Consider the following 21936-nt stretch of genomic DNA (forward strand, 5'->3'; position numbering starts at 1 on the left):
AGCAGAGCCTGGAGACAGGTGCATACGGCAGCCGCTCCAGAGCGTACAAATCCTGACCCCATTGCAGCAGCGAACATTTCTAACAGTGATAGAGGGAGGTCAGAAGCACTTGATATTTACTGTCCTTGGAAGAGAAGCACCATGGCTTGCATTGAGGAGTTCTACAGCGGCTGCCGATGCTCCAGTAACGGGGAACGGCAGCCAAACGCCATCCTTTACAACATCCTGAGCCAGAAAGAGAACCACAGCAACTCCCACAACTACAGCGTATCGCAGCGCAACTGCCACTGCGAGGTCCGGAGGTCAGTCTGCCTGAAGACCCCCGTCCTGACCTGTCAAGTGGCGTCCGACGTCCTGGTGAGGACCGTCCGCTTCATGAAGAACCTCCCTTCTTTCCAGCAGCTCCCCGACAAGGACCAGCTGTCCCTGCTCCAGAGCGGCTGGGCCCCCCTCTTCATCCTGGGCCTGGCCCAGGAAGGGGTGAGCTTCGAGGTGACCGACTCGCCAGCCCCCAGCATGCTCAAGAGGATCCTCCTCAACGGGCAGAGGGAGGATTCGGACAGGGCGCACCCCACGCTGGCTGGAGTACAGAGACTCAAATCCTGCCTCAATAAGTTCTGGAGCCTGGATCTCAGTCCTAAAGAATACGCCTATCTGAAAGGAGCCATGCTCTTCAATCCTGGTGAGCAGGGGGTTATTTCTTTATCTGTAGCTTAACTGTAATTAAAACATAATCAGCTTTGAATTGTACGCAGTGTATATTTACAATATATTCAAAGCGGGTTCCTCAGCTTACTAATAATTAAGAACCTGACTTCCCTAACTTGATTAGGGGATTTATTATTAGGTAAAGATTAAGTTTGTGGCTTTTAAAAGGAATCTAATTTAAAGGTATATTTACAAAACAAATCTAACACAACAGTACGAAAAACTAGTAGGCAGTGTTACAATGATCCCACTAAAGTGATGTAAAGTACAATTTTCTCCAACTGATTGGTTGAATGTTTCTATAGTCAAACTAGTAGAGAACAATAACCACAGAAGGGGCCTTTTCAAAATGATCAACAGGCTGTCTTTATATAAAGCACTTAGATAAAGGCCGCTCATTTATAAAGACCGCTTTTCAAATACACATCAGTTAGCCCTTCCCTCCAGCTGACAGCAGTATTAAACGCCTCTTGTGTTTGTCCCTGTGTTCTCTGCAGACGTCCCCGGGCTCCGGAGCTCTGTGTTTATCGACAGTCTGCAGCAGGAAGCCCAGCGAGCCCTGCGTGAGATCCTGGTGCCTCTTCACCCTGAAGACAGGGGGCGCTTTGCTCGCATCCTGCTCACCGCCTCCACCTTGAACACCACCCCCCCCGCACTCATCACTGAGCTGTTCTTCAGGCCCGTCATCGGCCAGGCGGACTTACTGGAACTGCTGGCGGAAATGCTCCTCACTAAATAAACCAACAGAACCGGGGGTCCATGCGTGGACTCTGTTTACCGTCCGCGTTCTCGCTATCACTGGCTGTGTAGAGCACAGTCTGTCAGGCTGGTTAAGAGTCGCACTCCAAAGCAGCTGTTGCTTGCTGAAGTCGACTCCAGCGTGTGTGAAGGACAGGGACACGGCAGGAAAACCAGAGAGAGACAGAAACTCTAGAAAGACAGACTGTGGACTCGTCTCCCATGTGGATAACCAGTATATAACCAAGCCAGTATGTCATATTGTCAGCCAGATATTAACTCCTATGAAAGTGTCCCTATGTGAGTTCATTACAATATATGTGTCTGTAAAAAATAAAAAACGCGACACATATTAAACATTTACTGTATGCTATGCTGTATACAAGGCACGTATATTGATCAATACAGGCTGGGTTCATATATTGAGCAATATCCACAATTGGCTAAGATGGCGAGTTCGTTTGTTAGTGCTGGCTGTTAGGAAGAAATGACGTTTGTCGAGTTTTGTTAGTATTTGTGTTCTACAAAATGTGTTCGTGTGTCTTTAAATTATATTTTAAATATATACGAGATGCTTTGAAAAGCCTTTATTTTTCATTAAAAGACTAAACGAAAAACTCCTCTGTGTGTGTGTGTCGGTCTGATACTCCTAATAACTTAAAGCGCTTCACCTGATATCTGCAAAAATGTAAGCGTGATATAAATGGACGAATGTTTAAACAAAGACACGCCCCTTTATCCCCAGAATCTGACGCTATCAAATGTTAATACCACGTTCCATCACAATTTAATAAGCAGATTTTCAGATTTGTGCAGAAATGTAAGTGTGATGTACAGGTAGACACTGAAACTGTCCCCAGAATCTGAAACTATCAATAACGTATGTTAAATAGTGGTAATACCGAGTTTATTCACAGTTGGAGAAGGGTTTTTCAGACATATGGGAAAACATGGAGTGTGACATGCAACAGCCTCCACAAACTCCATGATAGAGTATAGAAGAGCAAAATAATGACTCTTGAAGGAAGAAGAGACACCCTACCCACAACATATGAACTTAGTAAAATCATAAAAACTGGTACTGTAGCCAGGAACTACCATAAAGATAAAAAGGGCTGTTTTTTAACTTTCAAATTGAGCCATATGTTCTATGCACAGGATGATATCTACACACAGGATACGATTTTTGACAATCCTTAACTGTGGTATATATAGATAGATAGATAGATAGATAGATAGATAGATAGATAGATAGATAGATATAGGATGTTGATATAAAGTGGGTAGGTGACACATTGTTGGCTGGCTGATCACGGGACCAATCCCTTGTGATAGGTTGTGCAAATAGATTGCACCACTTGTTTTGTTTCTAAATGGGATGACAAATGTTAACGTTTGAAAGCTACAAATAAACAAGCTTAGTAAATGTGGCTCTACATAAAAATAATGTGTTTTTAATAGCAGATAATTGCACAATGTAAAGGTGTCCCATAGTAGAATCACAGCCAAATGTAATAAAGCAAAGTGAAAGCATGATAAGGCATAGGAAGCATTGCAAATAATACAGTATGTTAATAAACATGGCAAACCAGGGCAAACCATGATAAATACATATAATAACCATGGGAAAACTGCGGTAAACGTTGCTATTTAAACAGGGGTAATTTGTATTCCCCCACTGCTTCTTAACTTGCAGAACCTGTATCTGACAATAGCAGGCAGTGTTGACAGCTGCTCATTACCAGAGATGTGGGTCACCTTTAGCAACCCACTGAACCTGTAGCTTGTTTGTCTGAAGCTACTGGAGGTCCTCCAGCCATGAAGAAGACCTTGGGCTGACAGGTGGCTGTGGGTGAACAGCAGTTTGTCTAGGCCTTGCCCTGCAGAGTGACTTACCTGCATGTCATTGACCTTGTGTTACAGGGCTGAAAAACAAGGCAGATTACTTCCTTCAGCCCTCACTAAGCAAACACAGCACAGGGACGAGCTAACGGCAGGGTAGGACGGTACCAGCCGCACACCTGGGATTAAAAATTTAATTGGTGCAATAAATGACATATTAGTTATGAGCTAATGGGTGTGGAAACAGTACTGGTATGGCATTGAATTGCATCATCATTTGATGTCTCTTCTACACTCAATAAGAGAGATCGCCTGTAACTTGAAACAATCAAGGTCACCAAGGCAAGGGGCAAAGGTATCACACTAACAAATAAACTACTCTTGATTAAATGGGAAGGATGGCGCCTTTTAGCAAATAACACAAACTAAGATTGCTGTGCGAAATGATGTATTGCTGCCTTTATGAACGCTTACCTGGTAAATCATGCGCACAATCATTTTGCAGTTTTCCCATGCTTTACCTATTGTTGAAAAGTATGCCTTTATCATATTTTGCCATGCTTTTTAATATGCTTTACCATACCTCTCTGAGCTTTGCAATATTTCACAATTCTTTATTACACCTTGCTGTGCTTTTACTATTGTGAACTTTTATAAGGATGCATACAGTGAACCCAGAACCATCAGTTATGTTCCTCGCAATTGATTTTTGTGCTGTTGTTATTTGGGACAAGGATAAATATATCCACTGTAATTGTCAGGTTAGGTTCAGGAAGGAGTCTCAATAACAGGTCTGAGTCGTCTTGCTGGTTCTGTCTGAAGAAAGCATTCGCTGAAATGTCGGCCTGCCTTGCTTCTTTTGTAGTTTAATCCCTTTACAATAATATGATCTCGGTGGACTTAGTTAAATCTGAAACCTAATCATACATTGATTGAAGTATTTCAGACAGAACCGCAGATCCTTGGAAAATGTAGGCAGTGTTTCAGACAGGAAACTTCAAATGCACCTGGCAGTAACCATCCTTGCTACCATCACCACATATCAAGCAGACTTTGGACTAAGAAGGGAACACGTTCATTTGATCCTTCAGTTAGTAGCAGCTACCACAGTATTCAAGCCAGGTACATTTCAACCCACCTCAGCCCCCTGCAGTCAGGGCAATGCTTTGAGTTTACCTCCTCATGATCCGGCCCATCAGGGGGTTCACTGTTGAACTGCCTGCACCAGCTATGAGATGTTTCAAAGTTGCACCAACTGCCCCGAAATGTGAGATGTGGGCACCAAAACCAAGCTAGTCATGATGCATGCTTACTGGATATTGTTTTATAATCTCAAGAGTTGTCCTGACTGAATTCTGCATGTAAATTAAAGTGGAGTCATGTGATTTCACATTAAAAAATACCAATATATTTTCCTGTGTAGGCTTTGTTATTACAATGAATATTTTTTTCATTTTGTAGGAAAGCAGTTCTCAATAGATGGCATTCAATCAAGTATTCGGTCAACGATTCCCTGAAAACAATGACCTACTGGTATTAAAAAATCTAAAAAGCAGAATACAATTACCCAGCTCGACCAACCATGGGGCCCATTCCAAGCTTCATCACATTCAAACAAGCTGTTCCCAAGATATAGCCTTTGAAAGCTCACCCAAATCAGCCTACATTCACACTATGGGTCCCAACGGTCTGTTTTAACAAGTAAATACACCATGGTATTCATGGAACTAAAAAAAATACATTTTTGAAATGTTATAATTTGAATAAATGAACACAGCTTTACAGCTCCATAAACAAATATTCTGAAGGATGACATTGAGGTACAGTGCAGTCAAACTTGTATAGAAGGACCACGGATCTCTATAGTGAACGCTGTGGGGAATCCCTGCATGTACAGTGTTTAGCATGTTGAAGTCACCTCTACATAAAGACCTTAATGGGTGATCATTATAATAATAATAATAATAATAATAATAATAATAATAATAATAATAATAATAAGGATCTAATAAAATATGTTTTAACACGGAAGAAAGTTTTAGTTATTGATTGGCGTCCTCTAGTGGCAAAAACATGTAATTACAGTAATTTAAAACCGAAGTCACACAGCATACTGCGAAGGCGTTGGGGCATTTTTTTTTTTAAAGCTATCTTAAATTAAGATAAACTGTTGTGAACGAAAATGTGAAAAATATATGCAGTACAATCTAAAAACTAGAACAAAACAACCGTGATGTAATGCAAAGTTTCTGAAGCACTCTCAAGTTGTTCGGTTCTTAGCATTGTATTGTAATTTTCTACTTTAAAAAAAAAGTTACTGTCCACTATACCCTATTGAGCGCTATAAACAGTTTAAACTCTGTTGTGATGAGTACAATACAGCTTAACATTCCTGAACTGTTATTAGATTCTTAAGGCGTTGATACAGCTGTTCTGCTTGTTCATGAAGCAATGTACATATTTCTAAGCCCTAATTATGCGCGTTACTGTTTCATAATGAGTTGTTGTGTGATTAAGGGTTTACAAGGGTTTGTTTTGAATGTCCAATCCTTTTCTGTAATATGTAGATATCACGTAATTATAATGCTTTTTTTGTAACTTGGTCTTTTTTGTACATTTTGTGTGTGGAATCGCTTTATTCTTACTTGTTGGGGCCCGTATTTACACATCACTTGGTTAATTAACTATTAGCAGGTCCAAATGCCTGTGAGGGTGCAGCTTTTGAAACCAGAACCCTTCATCCCATTTACACAATGACCTTTTTACTCATAAAAAAAAAAAAAAAAACATATACTTGCGTCTTCAAAGACAGAAGCCAAACAAACTATAAACAGAGCACTCCTTTTTGTGGGACACGTCAAATAGGACTATAAACAAAATTAATAGTAGTTTTTCCCCCTCCCCAAAGAGTTCTTAACAGCATTTACATGCTTCAGTTACCACACTGTTTGCTGAAATTCTGTAAAACGTTTTTTTTTTTTTAATGCCCCATAAATCTCAAGAAAATGAAAGGGGCTCCTGACAGACTTTGTAGACGGTTTACAGTCTTGTTTGAAATAAGCTTTCAAATGAAAACGATCGCTGTGAGAGAGGCCCAGGACTGGGTGTCAGGCAGGGGGTTGTTCAGGTCGAGATTGAAGTGGCTTAGCTTTGCACAGGTGTGCAGGGAAGCTTTTCACCCATGTGGACCGCACTGTCACTGTCCCTCCTCTTTGAGAATCTCATTGACAAGAATATAAAACAGGAACTTGCAGTGAAAGAGGTTGGATTGGCGGCACTGGAGAATGAAGGTTAGCTAGTGTGGACTTGCCTCTTTGCATGCAGTGTCAAGTCCCTGGTTTGAAATCTGACCAGTCATTCTGCTATCCTGTGCTTCAGGTTTGAGAGCCATCCACTCCCTTACAAGTTCAGCAAAGCCATTTTGCAATTTGCCATTATAACTATTGTGTTGACTGTTTTCTTTTACCTTATTGGTGTAGATTAGCCAGGTTACTAGCTGGGTGCTCATGAATGTTTTACAATACACTTCAACTTCAACACACACACACACACACGATCACACTGCAGATTAGTGTAGTGCAACTGGAAGCGATATTTTTTTAAAAATCAAACAAAACCAGTGTGAGATTTCCAAAGACGCTGAAAGCTCACAAGAGATAAAGCAGGAAACATAAACAATTAGTCATCGCGGTAACCCGCACATTGTAGGCTGGTGTTAGAACTTCTTTCATTGTTCGTAGTTCAAACCCTGAGTCAGAACTATCAATAGGGTTTAGCAAGCTCGTGTTTCAAAACTGGATCGTCTGGTTTCTGAAACAATCGGATCATTTATAAAAACAGGGTCTTTCAGCGCGCTTGAACTCACTGCCACACACTATTTTACTGAAAAGTGGAGCTCTTCAGAGCGCTGTTTGTGTTTCATTAACTAGAACAAGCTATGGAAGTGTTTCAATACCCGGTTGAATCCATTAAAGAGGTTTAATGAAGAGCTTGGAATAATAAAACTGATTACTTTCTTTTGTCTCAGACCCACCAATGGTTTTACTGTGAAGTGTAACACAATGTGCTAGAGGGGTGAAGAAGAATTCATGTGAAATGATTCACTTCATTTCTGTTCATGCGGCTTTCCAAACCAGACCAACAACTTCTACAGCACTGCTCGAGGACAAAACCGAGCAGAAATCTCACCGCAGAGACCAACTCGGAACATTCCTGCACTGCTTACACAATCGTCCTATTTGAAAACTATTTATGAGGCATGAATACAGAGTATTATGTTTATAAGACAAAATATTGTGTTTGAATGCTAAAATCGAAGTGTGACATACAGATGTATGGATAGGGGTAATTAAGAGCTTCGCTTCTAGCGTTTGAATTTATAAACACAAATAAAACCGGCACTTGTTTTATGACTCACTACTATGAAGCTGCTGTTTTTTAAGGCAAAGATAGACAGAAAAAAGGAAGTTGTGGTCAAATTGCCCCCCCCCCCCCCAAAAAGAAAAAAAAACAAAAAAAACACATAACCTAAATGACGTAACTTGTTGAGAGTTCTGCAAATGTAGCTTAATACAGGTTTGATCTACTACGTGTATAATTAAGAGCTACAGCAACCGAGTGTTAACGACAATGCAAAATGAATTGTATTTACAGCAGACATACCCGATGGTGAGGCTCTTGCAATACATCAGACATTGTAAGAGCCTCACCCTCACGTGACTGTCTGCTGAGCTAGACTGTTTAAACAAACAAAAACAAAAAGGTATCTGGCCAGTAGAACTTGAGCAGCTTCTGAACGCAGGTAAATAATAATAATAATAATATACAGCTGCTTACTCTTCATAAGTGATTTTTAATCTTTTTATTATTTCTGGATGTAGAGGAATTGTTTGGAATTATTTTATTGTTGTTTTATTGAGTATGGTTTACTTAGGTCTCTCTTTCTATTGAGATGTACCTGTGCTGGCCCTGTGGGCACAACATGAATAAACTCAAACTTAAAAATAACACCATAAAGGGGGGGGGGGTTATAACACACAAAAAAAACACACACATTTTATTTTTAATTGTTTACCCTTTCTTGACACAATACAAAAACTGTTTAATTCAAAACATGTTCTCCAAAATGTATACAAATTGCCTCTATTTATATACAGCTATTTTATACAGCTAGGCACAGAAAGGCAGCATGCTACAGGGACTGTAGATAGTTCCTTATCAAGGAGATCACTGCCCTGTAGACAGCAGAGAACATACCCAGTGATCAAATACAGCTACAAACTGGAAAAAACACACACAACTCGCCGACTAAACCTTATACTGTCCTGCCACATTTACAACTCATATCGCAGATGAACAAATCAACCTTTCTACACAATACGGCTACAAACACATAGTGCACTATATCATTTATTACATTTCACAATCCTGCTGTTTTAAGCTATATTTTTCTGAGAAACAAAAAGCTACAACTATTCCCCAAAATACATTTTCACCCTTCTACTAAGAGGATATGTTCAAAACACTTCCAAAAAAACTGAAGGCAGAGGAGCAAGACATTGTAGATCCAAAAATCCATGAAATGCCCACAGGCCGGTTCTCAGATGGACAGGAGTGCCACACACATCGCTCGTTGCTTGTGGAGATCATTCCAGAGGAGATCCTGTCGCACACTAATCTATTTTATAATCTGCAGTACTGTCGCTGGCAATTTGCTGTTACAACAGGTCCCATAATTTACTTGTTTAACAAAAACAGCAATCTTTAAAAAGTAGAATTACATCTCCAATAAGACATGGGGGAAAATAACACCCCCATACATTCCAGAGTTGAGACAGCCATGCAGAGACCGAGTGGGTTCACAGCAAGATAAATGCTGCGGTCTCTCAGTCTGCAGAGTCTGGCAGACGGGCTCTTTGATAACTGCTGGACTACAGTCCGGGTACAGGACAGCCCTCAGGACACGGATGTCCGCAGGAGGGTTTTGAGCAATGGAGCTCCAGAGGAGTTGGTTTCAGTTTCTGGGAGAGAGCTGTAGTTCGCTGTTGGAGACCCTGAAACTATAAAACAGAGCAGAAGTTACACAACAAAACACAGCGTTCACAATAACTCAAATTCTGTTGTAGATATATACTTTGTATAATATTTTACCATGTAAGGTGATCCGTTGAACCCTACAGTCAGGGTTGGAAATACTACTCCTATTGCATAGCAGTTTAACCCCTTCCAGGTTTTACTCGGAGCTTGATTAGCCACAGTGTATGGGTAACAAGCTCAGGTGGGTTTTATTAAACTTTGATCCAGGAATGGCTCAAACTGCTATGCAATGGGAGTCTTACTTCCATCCCTGCTTGTGCACAAAAAAGGCGGTTTAATAATTCAAAGCCAGTAGTGATTTAAAAGAACTTAAATCTACAACAAGATTCAAGCTTTTAATTAGTAAGCCTGTTAAAAGAGCAGATTCTTACCTTTCATATCATGAAAAGCTGGCAAACTATACTACCATACCTGCATCCTCTCCCTCACTCAACCTCAAACTGTTCCAAATGCCACAATTTGTATTACAAGTCCTACTGAAAAGCCCTTAAGAGTGGAGTTTCTGTATTGAAGGGAATACAGAAATACTAGTTGTGTGCGGATACTTGTACTCTTAATTGCCCTGAAGTATTTATCAGCACTACAGCAGTAAAAATGTCAGCACACAGGATGAGGAAAATTCCAATCCGGAAGTTAACGCCATTGATTTGGTGCTCCATTGTAAAGGTGATGAAAGGAAAGCTTTTCTTGTTTTGAAATCAAACACAATGAACAGATTTATTTAATACCTGCCTATAAATACTTCTTGAAGGCAATTATGAGCAGGCGTGTCAGCACACACCTATTAATGACACATTGCAAAGAACAGCGGCAAGGGGTTTCAACACATTACATATTCATCATATCAAACCAGCAACAACAGATGCTTAAGGTCAGAGGTAAATACTAGTCAGTGGGATTTTTTTATTACAGGCTGTGTTAAATATTAATCTTTATCATTTGCATCAGTGATAAGACCTGTCTTATAAAATGGTAATGAAAAGGGTAAACGGCAAACACAGTAGTTTTATATCAGATAAACATTGTTCTTCTCTGTCTATATTCCTTTACAGAGCTTGGAGGTTTATAACTGCACTGTAACAGTGCCAAGCCTTCCAACTGCTCATTCAAACTGTGATGCACCTCTTATTAGTCAGATCCTCCTACAGACTTAATTGCTAGTCCATCACCTCGATCTTATTGGCTTTTTTAAATGCATACTACTTCCTTCTGCGCTTTACAGTAAATGGCTGCAGGGAAATTCCTAATTTCAAACTTAGCAGGAATTGTAAACAAGACCCACAGGTATAAAGTGTGCATGTTTACTCAAGAGGGAGAGTACATGACAGAATCTGGGATAACAGCAATGCATCTTCTTTGTTGGATCACTGCAATGACCAAACAAAACCGTTAAGAAGCTCTTCATGAAGTGCCTGCTATTAGAACGTGGAGTGAGTTTACTGTGCAAGTAAAGCAATGTCCACATTTTCAGAGAGGAATACAATTGAATTAAAAAAGGGTATAAGACTAGCAAGAAGCTCAAATCTTTATAAGAAAAATAAGGATCTTTCTAAAGACTTCTCATCTTTGCCTAATTTTATTTTTAAATAAAACCATGTTCAGCGGATATTAATTTGAAGGTTTTGTAGCAATAGCTGGGACAGATGCTTATTTTGCTGTGGCTTTCTGGGTCTAACTGTCTATACATCAACACATACAGGGCCCCCTAATGCAGGTTAAAAGCACCTTGAACCTGCATGCATCGGAAGTGAACATGCTTCAAGTACTTTATGAAATGATTCCAATTATCCTAGCTGTGGTGCACTTTCATTCTTTATATGTAGGTGTCACATGCAGTTTTGAAAGAAGCATGCATTTTCATTTTACTATATACAGTAGCATACTAGGTTTAAAAAGAAAGCCGTTTAAATGCCTTACTTTCAGGAAGTCATTTCCTAGTTCACATAAACTCAGGTGTTTCTGAGGTCAAAGCATGTCACTGGCTGTAAAGCAGTGTGCGTCAGGAAACAGGGGAAGCAGCTGGTTTGTTAATGATAGTACCAAGTTCATTGAATTTCACTCTGAAGACTGAAGTGCAAGACTACCTGAAAATTCAAACTAAGCTTTTATTTAACCCAACCTAAATGAAAGCACATGCTAGCTAGAACATGCGTTTCTTTCCAGACTGTGCACGGAGATGAACTCGGAGCGCTACAGAGTAGATTTAGTGCAATCACTAATGTAGCTGGACCTGTATAGACTCACCGCTTACAATTCACACGTGAGTCAGCTCGCGCAATAAAATCTATTGAATTCATTTCAAAAGGATCGGATTACCTTTTCAATGGAACCAAGTTATTTTGTAATCAAGGCAAAACATGCCCAACCACTAGCCATCTGTCCCAAGAGAGTATTGGAATGATCAATTTTAAAAGGGAACAAACAATAAAAGGCAGTTAACACTACAATAAGTTTATTGTAAAATAAAAATCAGATAAAAAGCATTGCTTGATCATGTACTGTCCTGTTCAAAGTAAACTTTAGATGTACATCAGTATCTTACCTTGTGTGCTTTGGAACCTCATATTCCGTGCAATTTTGTCCGAACTTGTCTCCTCTGAAATTTTAACCTCAAGATCTGTATTGATTAGATGAAACAGCAGTTACTTAGAGCACAAAAAGATCAGCAACCATTTAATGCATTTTTGCACTATTATCATTGCATCAGAATACACGTTTCCATTTATATCTTATGTGTTGTATTCTTTAAAAAGATACTGATATACAGAGAAAAGATCTAGCTTCTGGGATCGGTGTGATCCTAGTTCCTAGAACCTGGTGATTTTAAATAACATGCCCTATTCACAAATGTGCAAGGACAGTTCTTGGACTCCTCAAAAACTTGAATAAACCCCCTCAAACAGTTGAAAAATGGTTCAATTAACTGCAATCTTAACTGAATTAATCAAAATGGGCTTTAAAAAAAGTCCTTAAACTTAACACTTCCTTAACATTTTGGAATACCTGAACAAGGTGCAAGGTTAAAATCGATGTACAGAATTCTCTATAAAATTTGGTTCTCGATTATCTCTTGTACCGAAATGATTACTGATAATGCTACTATCAACACTAATCCTGTTTCTGACGGTCATCTAAGCTAGAAAAAATCTGCACCACTGCTACAGAGATATGATGAATCTCCCTCTCTGTTGACAATTGATTTATCTAAAGACATATGCTGTTAAGTGCCACGTAATTGAACTGGGCATCAGAAAATTAATTCCGCGGCTTCATGTCAAAAAGCAGACCGAGGAAGAAATATTAACTTGGGATAAAGTCTCGATTAATGGGAATTAAAACAACGAATATCACAGCGATTAGGGTGATAATGTGAAGCCGATAAATCAGGAATTGAAAGTGCAATTACTGTACAAGCCTTGACATTCAGGTTCTCATCGTGCGAACTGAAAACTTGTTAAGCAGCACACTTTCAGCAGAGTCAGTTTATACCGACGCAATCTGGATCATTGTGGATTAAGCAAATAAACATTAAGGATCGTGTGTCTAAACACAGAGCTTGCAATGTTAGCACGAGTAATCTACTAGCAACTCTGGCAAACCTAATACAACTCTGCTCTGTATCAACACAATGTAGGAAAAACTGGAAACTTTCACTCAACAGTTCCATCAGGAAAATGGTTCTAGTGCAGTTGAATGTGTAGTTTTTGCAGTGCCCTGCGTTTAGATATAAACTTCCTTTGCAGTTAGTAATAGCACCTCTGTACCTCAGCTCATGAAGTGACATACCAGCAAACAGGTTTTAAAAGAGGGGGAGGGGAAGCTCCTGGTCCCTTGGGTCACATTCAGTATATAAAAAGGAAGTTAGGGCTTGGTTTACATGACATGACATCCTCAACATTGTATTTAAAGCGACGGATCTGGCTATTGCAGAATGTTAGATGCTTCAGCCATTCTTAACATACACTGACCATACAGCGCTACAGAAAGTGCCCTTGGGTAACTTAATAGTTTCATGGTCCGTTTCACAGACCCCAATTAGCAGTAATCTTCGGCTACCTAATGTTTCATTGGGTAAGGCAGTTCAAGACTAGTGCTAATCAGGGTCTGTGAAACCAGCCCACGTCTTCTAGTTAATTATCTTTTTTACTAGAGTGGTTTGCAGTTCTGGGTTGAAATACCTAGACCTGTGTGCAGGTTTGCAGTGTTTTGCTACCTCCCCTCGCCTTTTTATGATGTTTACTACCACCAATATTGGACTACCTTACCCTAGGCACTGTAGCATTACTTGGTTCAATATTAATTCTAATCAGGGTCTGTAAAATCAGCTGTACATTTAATATTAAAAACAGAACAGCTCAACTAGTGAAAAATCCACAAGGAATATATTATTCAGAGCATCATTGCCAATTTGCTTTAAAATCCGTGCTGTCTGCGGCATGCATCAGTTGGTATATGAAGAAGTCACAGAAACAAAACAAACAAAAAACGACGTACTGTCCTGGCTGATCACGGAGGACTCTATCATGGTATCGTTTCCGCTGTCAGGCAGGTGGTTGCCGTCCCGTCTCCTGCGTTCGTCGCTTTTGCTCTCCGTCCCCCTCACCGAGTGGTACGCGGAATCGGATTTGTGAGGGTCCGGTCTCTTGGGCTTCCTGGTGCTGATGCGAATGACCCCGTGGACCAGCCGGCACTCCGCGTCCTCCTCGTCCAGGTTGTAGATGCTGGTGATGTCGTTGATGAGCTCCGTGATCTCGCTGGTCCTCTTGAAGAAGGCAGAGTCCGAGGTGCACTTGGCCAGCTGGTCGATCTGGTGCAAGCTGTAAAGCTCCAGCAGCTTCTGGGTGATGAGAGAGTCTATGTCAGCACCGGACCTGTTGAGTTCGTCTAGATCCTCCTCCGAGTATTCGATGGAGTAGTACTCGTCCGAGCCCCGGTTGCTGGGGTCGACCCCCGGAAGCTTCTCCGCACTGCTTCTCCTCGATCTCAGCGAAGGTCGGGAGGACGGGACGCTCTGTTTCTGGCTGACTGAGCCATCGACGTAGACCGGGACCCCTTTAAACTTGACGTCGGCGTAGTTGAAGCTGTGGTTAAGGGGCTTCTTCGGATTCGCCTCCATGGGGATCCCGCAGGTGGGATTCGAGATCGAGATGCCGTTCTGTCGCTTGGGCTCAGAGGTCTTGACGTCGTCTGTGGAGGACTCTGAGCGGGACATGCAGGGGATGTAAAAGCTGGAGTCTGCCTTGTACTGGCCGCAGGTGACCATGCAGCAGATCAGGTCTTTGCATCGCTCCCAAGTTTCAGCAGCGCACGACCCACAGGTGGTGGCACTTGGTGGAATATCTGCAGTGCCGGGGATGAAACCGATTGTCTCCGTTTCTTTCCCGTTGGAATCCCGATGCTGTGCTTTTCTCGATTTACGCGCCTTGGACAACTTGGGCAGTTCTGGGGTCAAATCCCCGAGGACCTCAAGGCTTAAGTCACTGTCGCTGGAGACGCCCAATCCCTTCGCCTGCACATCGTTCATTAGGGTGTTCCTCTGGGCTCTGCTGCTCGCTTTTTGAGGCGTCCCTGCACTGTTCCCAGGCATGGCTCAAAAAGTCAGAGACCTAAATCAGGAAAATAGTCCTATTAGTAAAAAACAACAAGACATGTCGATTACAAGCATATCCCCTGGCAAGAATACCAATGCAGGGTAATCATTTTCTACGTTAAACAGAAACTTTGTAGGAGTATGAAACAGTCATCCTAGCTAATGTATTCTTGTTTAGATGCTTCACTTTGTACGGTACTCCTGTGGCCTCCAAAGGGCTCTCAATCATGCCTTCTCTCCAAGTACAGCTGGTACACCAGAGTGTAACCATTAACCTGTCCCCCTGCAACAATCTACCCGCACTGGATCTTAATGATTTATTTCTTACATCCACTGGGGGCACAGTATTGCAGGGGAGGCTAAACCGGGTACTCATTTCTAAGTATTAAAGTCACCAGGACGCGATAGAAAGGGATTCTAAGCAATTATTTGTGATAATGCAGACGTTTACTAAGTTGCTCCTGAATAGCATGAGGAATAGAATTACATAATAAAATTAGGGGGAAATCCTTCTCAAATGCCAATACAGTTGCACCACAACAGGCTTTATTACAATTGGATGGGCAGTTCTGAAGTACAGTGTATAGCCAAAAATGTAAGCAGCAACAGTCAGCCTTTTTTATTCTTTGTGCAAATTAAACTTGCAATAGCTTGCACTGACAGAACTCAGCTAACACTTTTTAAAATGCATGAAAATTCCAAGTGTGTCCTGCTGTTGCACAAAAAAGATAGTCATCGATATTTACTGACAATCCCAATTTTTCTGTGGCGAGTGATGGATGTAGTCTGGCACTGATGCCTTGTAACACACTGTACATGGAACAGCACATGAGCTACAACTAAAGATATTTGATTGAGCAATAATATCCAACACAGAAGTACTGGGAGGGTGTTCCTTCCTGTATTCTCTAGTAATTCCTGACAAGGAGGGTGTTATTACAAATACATGTAAATAAATGGAAAGTGTATGTTATTTCGGTTTTGTTTTTCACGCATTCCCCCTCCCCCCCTGGGAATTATTCTATAAAAGCCCCCGCTTTGTTCTCTATTCGGCAAACAACTTAATCCCACTTTCAAAACATACCTTATATTAAAGCTGACTATGTTAGCTTTCAGAAGATGTCTGTTGTGGAGCTCAAAGTGGCGTCATTTTTTTTAGCAAAGACATTATGAGCAGACTTGGGAACTGCAGGAGGCTTAATATTTCGATCACCTGAAACCTTATTTTTTTTTTATTTAAATCACATGCACCTAATTATTATTATTTTGTTTATTTAGCAGACGCCTTTATCCAAGGCTACTTACAGAGACTAGGGTGTGTGAACTATGCATCAGCTGCAGAGTCACTTACAACTACATCTCACCCGAAAGACGGAGCACAAGGAGGTTCAGTGACTTGCTCAGGGTCACACAATGAGTCAGTGGCTGAGGTGGGATTTGAACTGGGGACCTCCTGGTTACAAGCCCTTTTCTTTAACCACTGGACCACACAGCCTCCTATTGTTCATATTATTGTGCTTCTAATATGTTGTCCAATATGAATGGGGCGATTGGACAACCACTAAATGACATGCGTGTTACATAGAGATATTACTTCCAGCTTCTGTCAATCACTTCCAAGGCAAGTTATAAAGGATGACAGGACTGTTCTTTAACCAAATAACTTGGTTTCCTGGACACAGGATAAACACCATGAGCCATATATATATATATATATATATATATATATATATATATATAGCAGGTTTATCTCAAAGGCTCCTGCACAACGCATCTGCACTTAAAACCTGCAGGGAATTCTCACTCTGTATTCATCTTAACCAGCATCGTATTTAAAGATGCAGCTCGCTATGGGAGAGAAATATCTTCATGCATTCTTTTGTATTATTTACTCATTTTCAGTACCTGCTCCGGTCTTCAGGTCCTAGTGTAGACCATCACATACACTTGCCCAATTAAAATGAGGAAACTGAAACAACACATATCACAATACACAAAGGAAACCCCTTCTCCCCAGGTATTGACCATGAGTGAAGCATTCATTAAAACACAATCAAGTACAGCTTTGACGACATTTCTCTCTTGGTTTCCGCTCTACTGTATAAACACAAACCCCTACTCCATATACCCCTGAAAGGGTGATCTCTGAAAAGACTACCAATAACGAATAAAACAGGGATGGAAATAAGACTCCTATTGCACAGAGGTTTGATCCCTTCCAGGTTTTACTACGAGCTTAATAAAACACACCTGAGCTTGTTACCTACAGTGTGACCAATAAAGCTTGCATAAAATCCTGAAATGGGTGAAACTGCTATGCAATAGGAGTCGTATGTCCATCTCTTATACATAATGTGGTTCTCTGAACTGCTCCAAATTGCTGTTTTGGTCGACACCTACTGTACACGGCCTAGTTTATTTTCTACAGCGCTGACAAGGCGAATTAATGCAATAAATAATTATTTGCAGGTCATGCTTCAGTAACGACGCTGCAAGTGGTGTGGCGGGTGTGTAGTATATCGTATACAGAGTTAACATTGTTACAAGACTCCAATTGGGATTACCTGCAAGGGTGAATACAACATAGTTAAGCGAAAAGAAAACACATTTTCGGTTGAAGCAGATCAATTTTAAACCCCTTTCTCTCAAACAAACGCCCCTACAGAGCGGACAGCAATTCCGGGTTTTGACTATTTGTTCCCAACAGCAATGCTGACCCAGGTAAATAAGGGCTTGCAAGGCCTCTGCAAACGGGACCGACAGAACCAGTATTAATAAACGACCAATCCAAGTTTGATTCGGATCTTCAAATAGACCATGTTATGATTAACAAATGCGTTTCTGAATTATTGTTTTCGGACTTTCAAAACCCTACTGGTGTCCGTATTGTTGACAGCTACCCGGGGCCTGTATTGTACTAGATAAATAACAATATAAAATTACATGAATATTGCCTGTGCATGCAACTTTGAAAACTTAAAGCTGTTGGCATGGTGCCGAAAATACCACGCCATCGCTTAATACGATTTGATAATCTGGAATAATAAATAAAATAAAGTCCCTTCCAAATTCAAGTTCTCAACCAACAACAGCGAATTTGCGACTTACCGCATAGGTAGGACACGGTCCTCCCAATTCTTACTTTCTGTTCTGTCGTTTTTTTTCTTCTTTTTGTAATTCCGGAAGTCAACCTTATCCTACCTTTGGTAGTGTTTAGGTGACTTGTTTTGGCTGAAATTCTGTGTAGGCTGTCCTCCTCTGGAGAAGCGAAGCACACCTGAACGGTGTCGTTTTCGAGAGATTTAGAGTCGGTCTGACACCATTAGTTTAAATTCAATCCCGAGCGAATTAAATTTGGAATACGGCTAATTGACCGGTCGTGTTCCCGTTCTGTGTGTGTGATACCTGCGGCTACAGGTAAAAACCCAACACCCACTCACAGGTGAGCGGCGACGTCATACAAACAGCTAGGCGACCAAATAATGCATGTTATCTCCAGACAATTCAAATCCATGTATTAAAAATGAACTCACGGTCAAACGGATGTGAATGAAGGAAATAACACATCATTCCTAATATTATTCTAGCATTGCCGCATGCTAGTTCACAACTCGCCTGTGTGATTTGTGCGTAGCAAGCATTCACAAAGCTGCACAACATGTTAATCATAAACTGGTAGGTAAAAGGTAAATCATAAACGTCACCAGACTGAGGTTATTAAAACTCACTGTGGAAAAAACTAGTTTACATATGAACGTGCTTTCATATTTTGTGTATTTCAATGTACCGATAGTTTGTGTCGCATATGGTTATTACTCATATTTTCATTGCAAAAAATATGTCAACAAATCAATTGAAAAGGATAAAATAGATCAAATGTCATATGGTTATGTTACTAAGCATTGTGGGAGGTGTAGTCTTGGACGAGAGACCTGATTGGTTTAGGAATTTTTTGAGACAACGGTCTGTAAAGTGTGAAATAAGATTGAATTTAAAAGTCGAGTATTAACTGTTGGCGCTGAATATGAGAGTCTGACCTATATTGCGCATGTATTCTAACAGCTGTGTATATTTTCGCAAAATGTGACCCATAAAAACACATGCAAAGTAAGTGTGTGTGTGTGTGTGTGTGTGTGTGTGTGTGTGTATTATATATCACACACACACACACACACACACACACACACACTTTGATTGGTTTTGATTTTAAGCGTACTTAATATTGCTAGCCCTAGACAGGTAAGTAAACTGTTGAGACACTGGGTGGGTGTTATTACAGTATCTGGCCACCAGGTGTCACCCCAGTGACGTAAAGTAGCACGAGATAACTCAATATGGCTGCTATAGAAGTTACGCTGTTTTTTTATAGGGGTTTTAGCGGATCTACCAAATTCTTCCTTCCTCAAGAATATCGAGGCAGTCTTTTTGAAGTACTTTTTTTTATGTGTAAGCTCCAGCACCATCAAGTGCACTGCAGCAAAACAGAAGGAAACTTGATCGAGAGGCCGATCACTAGATGGGGCGCTGGCGCTCACTTGTATAAAGACACTGGCTCACCAAGCCTACGTTACATACATCTATAACAGGCAACTAGAATGGAAGAGAAGCTCCTGAACTCAAATGTATTTAAAATACACACCCACACCCACACAAACAATAACTGCAATACTGTTTAATTCTTTGGTACTGCATTGTCAAACTTATACTAGACCACAAACTAGTACCAGGGAAAAGCCCTTAGACAGAAAGCATGGAGACGTTTTGCATCTTCCATAAAGTACAGCATGGTTACAGTCATGTGAGGGACATCTCAACCTCAATGTGAAACATAATCACTACATCTACAGCACATAGAATGTATGATTTACATCAGAGTTATGGAAATTAGAGTTGGGACAGATATTGGAAAACACACCATGTTCATATTCGTTCATATCAAATAATATTTTGTAAACGCACCAATGCCAACTGTCTCTTTTTATCAGTTTTAGTGGGAATCTGCCTAGAAGCTAAAAAATATATATCTTGTATGACTGTATCCCAACAATAGCGCTAGTATCAAATCTACTGGCAGGAGCCTTTTTGGAGGTTCCTAATACCAGCATGCATCCTCTACTGCCAGTAAGACACCTCAGAAACACAGCTATGTTTTTATTATTATTATTATTATTATTTATTTCTTAGCAGACGCCCTTATCCAGGGCGACTTACAATTGTTACAAGATATCACATTATTTTTACATACAATTACATTATTCTTTTACATACAATTGCCCATTTATACAATTGGGTTTTTACTGGAGCAATCTAGGTAAAGTACCTTGCTCAAGGGTACAGCAGCAGTGTCCCCAACCGGGGATTGAACCCACGACCCTATGGTCAAGAGTCCAGAGCCCTAACCACTACTCCACACTGCTGCTGTTTTGTGCTACTGGCGTGAACTGCCTCAGTACCAGTAAAAATCCTACTGGTAGTACCCTATGCCATATCAAAACCACTGCAAAATAACCTAAATAGCGTGCGTTCTGCTGTATACACTTTCTAGCATTTATTTGGAAGGTACATTGATGTGGTGCCAGCTTATTGGTACACCTGAGAGATTCATTTATTGTAATACCTTACAGTAATTATAATTATTTTAGCAAACTGAAAATGAAAGAAAAATACAGCACTAATGAAAACAGCTTCCATCCTCTAATAAAACGCATGCATCCCTCCCCTGTGCTCTTTCAGCCATCAGATCGGTAAATGCAACCATGGGCCACACTTCAATAAAACATTGAATTACTGGGGGCAGAGAAACTGCTGACATTTCGAAAACGGGATGAATTACAGTTTCATAAACAAATTATTGAATTAGTCATACTCTACCCTGGCAATTAATCATGCTGCCACAGCAATGTTCTTTTAAAGAAATTCTTGTGACAGCGTAAAACTCCCCAGCAGATGGGTCTGGAGAGGAGGAAAGTCAGCCCAGTGCCAGCCATCTGTGTGCTGCAACTACAGCAAGGAGCAGATTTGATTTGTATTGCTCGTGACGGACTTATTATAGGATGACTCAGTAAGAGAAATATTAACCTTTGGTATATTGAGCTTTACCAGGAGGCTTATCTGATCATTGCTAAACGCGCTGCTGTGAACATGCAGTGGTGAGTCTAAATGGGGTTGTACTGTGCAAACCCTTATATAAAGTAAACACTTCACATCATTATACATCCAATAATGCAAACGGCTGTAAGAAAATGCTTTGAAGTTCTGTGCTTTACGGATTGTGATCTCTGCTCTTGCAATCTCAATATTCACACCTTTGAATCTGCATGATTACAGCAAACACATAAGCAATGCTAATGCTTTGTTAATTGCATGGCTAGGAGGCGGAATGATAAGTGGTTATTGCATTTTATTTCCCAGTTGTTTTTTGTCCATCTACACACCCAAATTGCCCGCAGTGACTGATGCTAATAAACGTTTTCCTGTAACTTTGTTAACTTTGGGAAAACTATGGTACACAGATCAACCCAAGGTTAGGAGCTTCTAATTGAACACGATCTCTCTATGAAAAAAAAACAACATAATTCATGTTTTCTCATTGAGGCGAGCTAGGATTAGATTCGCTGGTGATAATGGGTCCTGCTAATAGTTTAACGTATGTAATGGGCAAAGTTGTGTGTCCCCTGTCAGAGATGAGAGGAGGTTAAAAGCTCTAAACCCACGAATGCAGACGAGCCTGGCTCTTATGGCGGTTAAGAAGTTTGTTGAGCTGGGCGGGTTCGCTGGTTTGAGCCCAGCCCGTTACATATACAAGATTATTTTATACAGCTGGGCTATCGAACACCAGGAAAGGCTACAAACAGACCTGAAACGGGGTCAAAATTACACTTTTCATATCAAAGATATAGAGCAAAACTGCTGATAATGAGTTCTCCAATAGCCTGGAAAAACAGGCATTCAAATACAGAAGA

At 40.6% G+C, this 21936-nt stretch overlaps 2 protein-coding genes across 2 annotated transcripts; one reads left to right on the top strand and one right to left on the bottom strand.

Moving 5' to 3' along the window:
- On the top strand, positions 1 to 2057 carry LOC117414218 (nuclear receptor subfamily 0 group B member 2-like). The gene is made up of 2 exons (XM_034024024.3): positions 1 to 682; positions 1206 to 2057. The coding sequence occupies exons 1-2, from the start codon at positions 142 to 144 to the stop codon at positions 1445 to 1447; spliced, it is 783 nt and encodes a 260-aa protein (XP_033879915.3). The 5' UTR covers positions 1 to 141; the 3' UTR covers positions 1448 to 2057.
- A 6271-nt stretch (positions 2058 to 8328) lies between these two features.
- On the bottom strand, positions 8329 to 18493 carry LOC131701528 (keratinocyte differentiation factor 1-like). The gene is made up of 4 exons (XM_059000079.1): positions 18083 to 18493; positions 13879 to 14990; positions 11927 to 12001; positions 8329 to 9347 (listed from the first exon to the last, which is right to left on the bottom strand). The coding sequence occupies exons 2-4, from the start codon at positions 14969 to 14971 to the stop codon at positions 9244 to 9246; spliced, it is 1272 nt and encodes a 423-aa protein (XP_058856062.1). The 5' UTR covers positions 14972 to 14990; positions 18083 to 18493; the 3' UTR covers positions 8329 to 9243.
- Between the last annotated feature and the right edge of the window lie 3443 nt (positions 18494 to 21936).

The sequence above is a fragment of the Acipenser ruthenus genome, chromosome 25 (assembly GCF_902713425.1).
Source record: "Acipenser ruthenus chromosome 25, fAciRut3.2 maternal haplotype, whole genome shotgun sequence".
Classification (NCBI taxonomy): domain Eukaryota; kingdom Metazoa; phylum Chordata; class Actinopteri; order Acipenseriformes; family Acipenseridae; genus Acipenser; species Acipenser ruthenus.

Coding starts and splice junctions, on each gene's coding strand:
- LOC131701528 (XM_059000079.1), bottom strand. CDS start 14,971: ATGCCTGGGAACAGTGCAGGGACGCCTCAAAAAGCGAGCAGCAGAGCC. Junction 12,002..13,878: donor CTCCGTGATCAGCCAGGACA/GTACGTCGTTTT, acceptor TAATCAATACAG/ATCTTGAGGTTAAAATTTCA. Junction 9,348..11,926: donor GAGGTTCCAAAGCACACAAG/GTAAGATACTGA, acceptor TCTGTTTTATAG/TTTCAGGGTCTCCAACAGCG.
- LOC117414218 (XM_034024024.3), top strand. CDS start 142: ATGGCTTGCATTGAGGAGTTCTACAGCGGCTGCCGATGCTCCAGTAAC. Junction 683..1,205: donor AGCCATGCTCTTCAATCCTG/GTGAGCAGGGGG, acceptor TGTTCTCTGCAG/ACGTCCCCGGGCTCCGGAGC.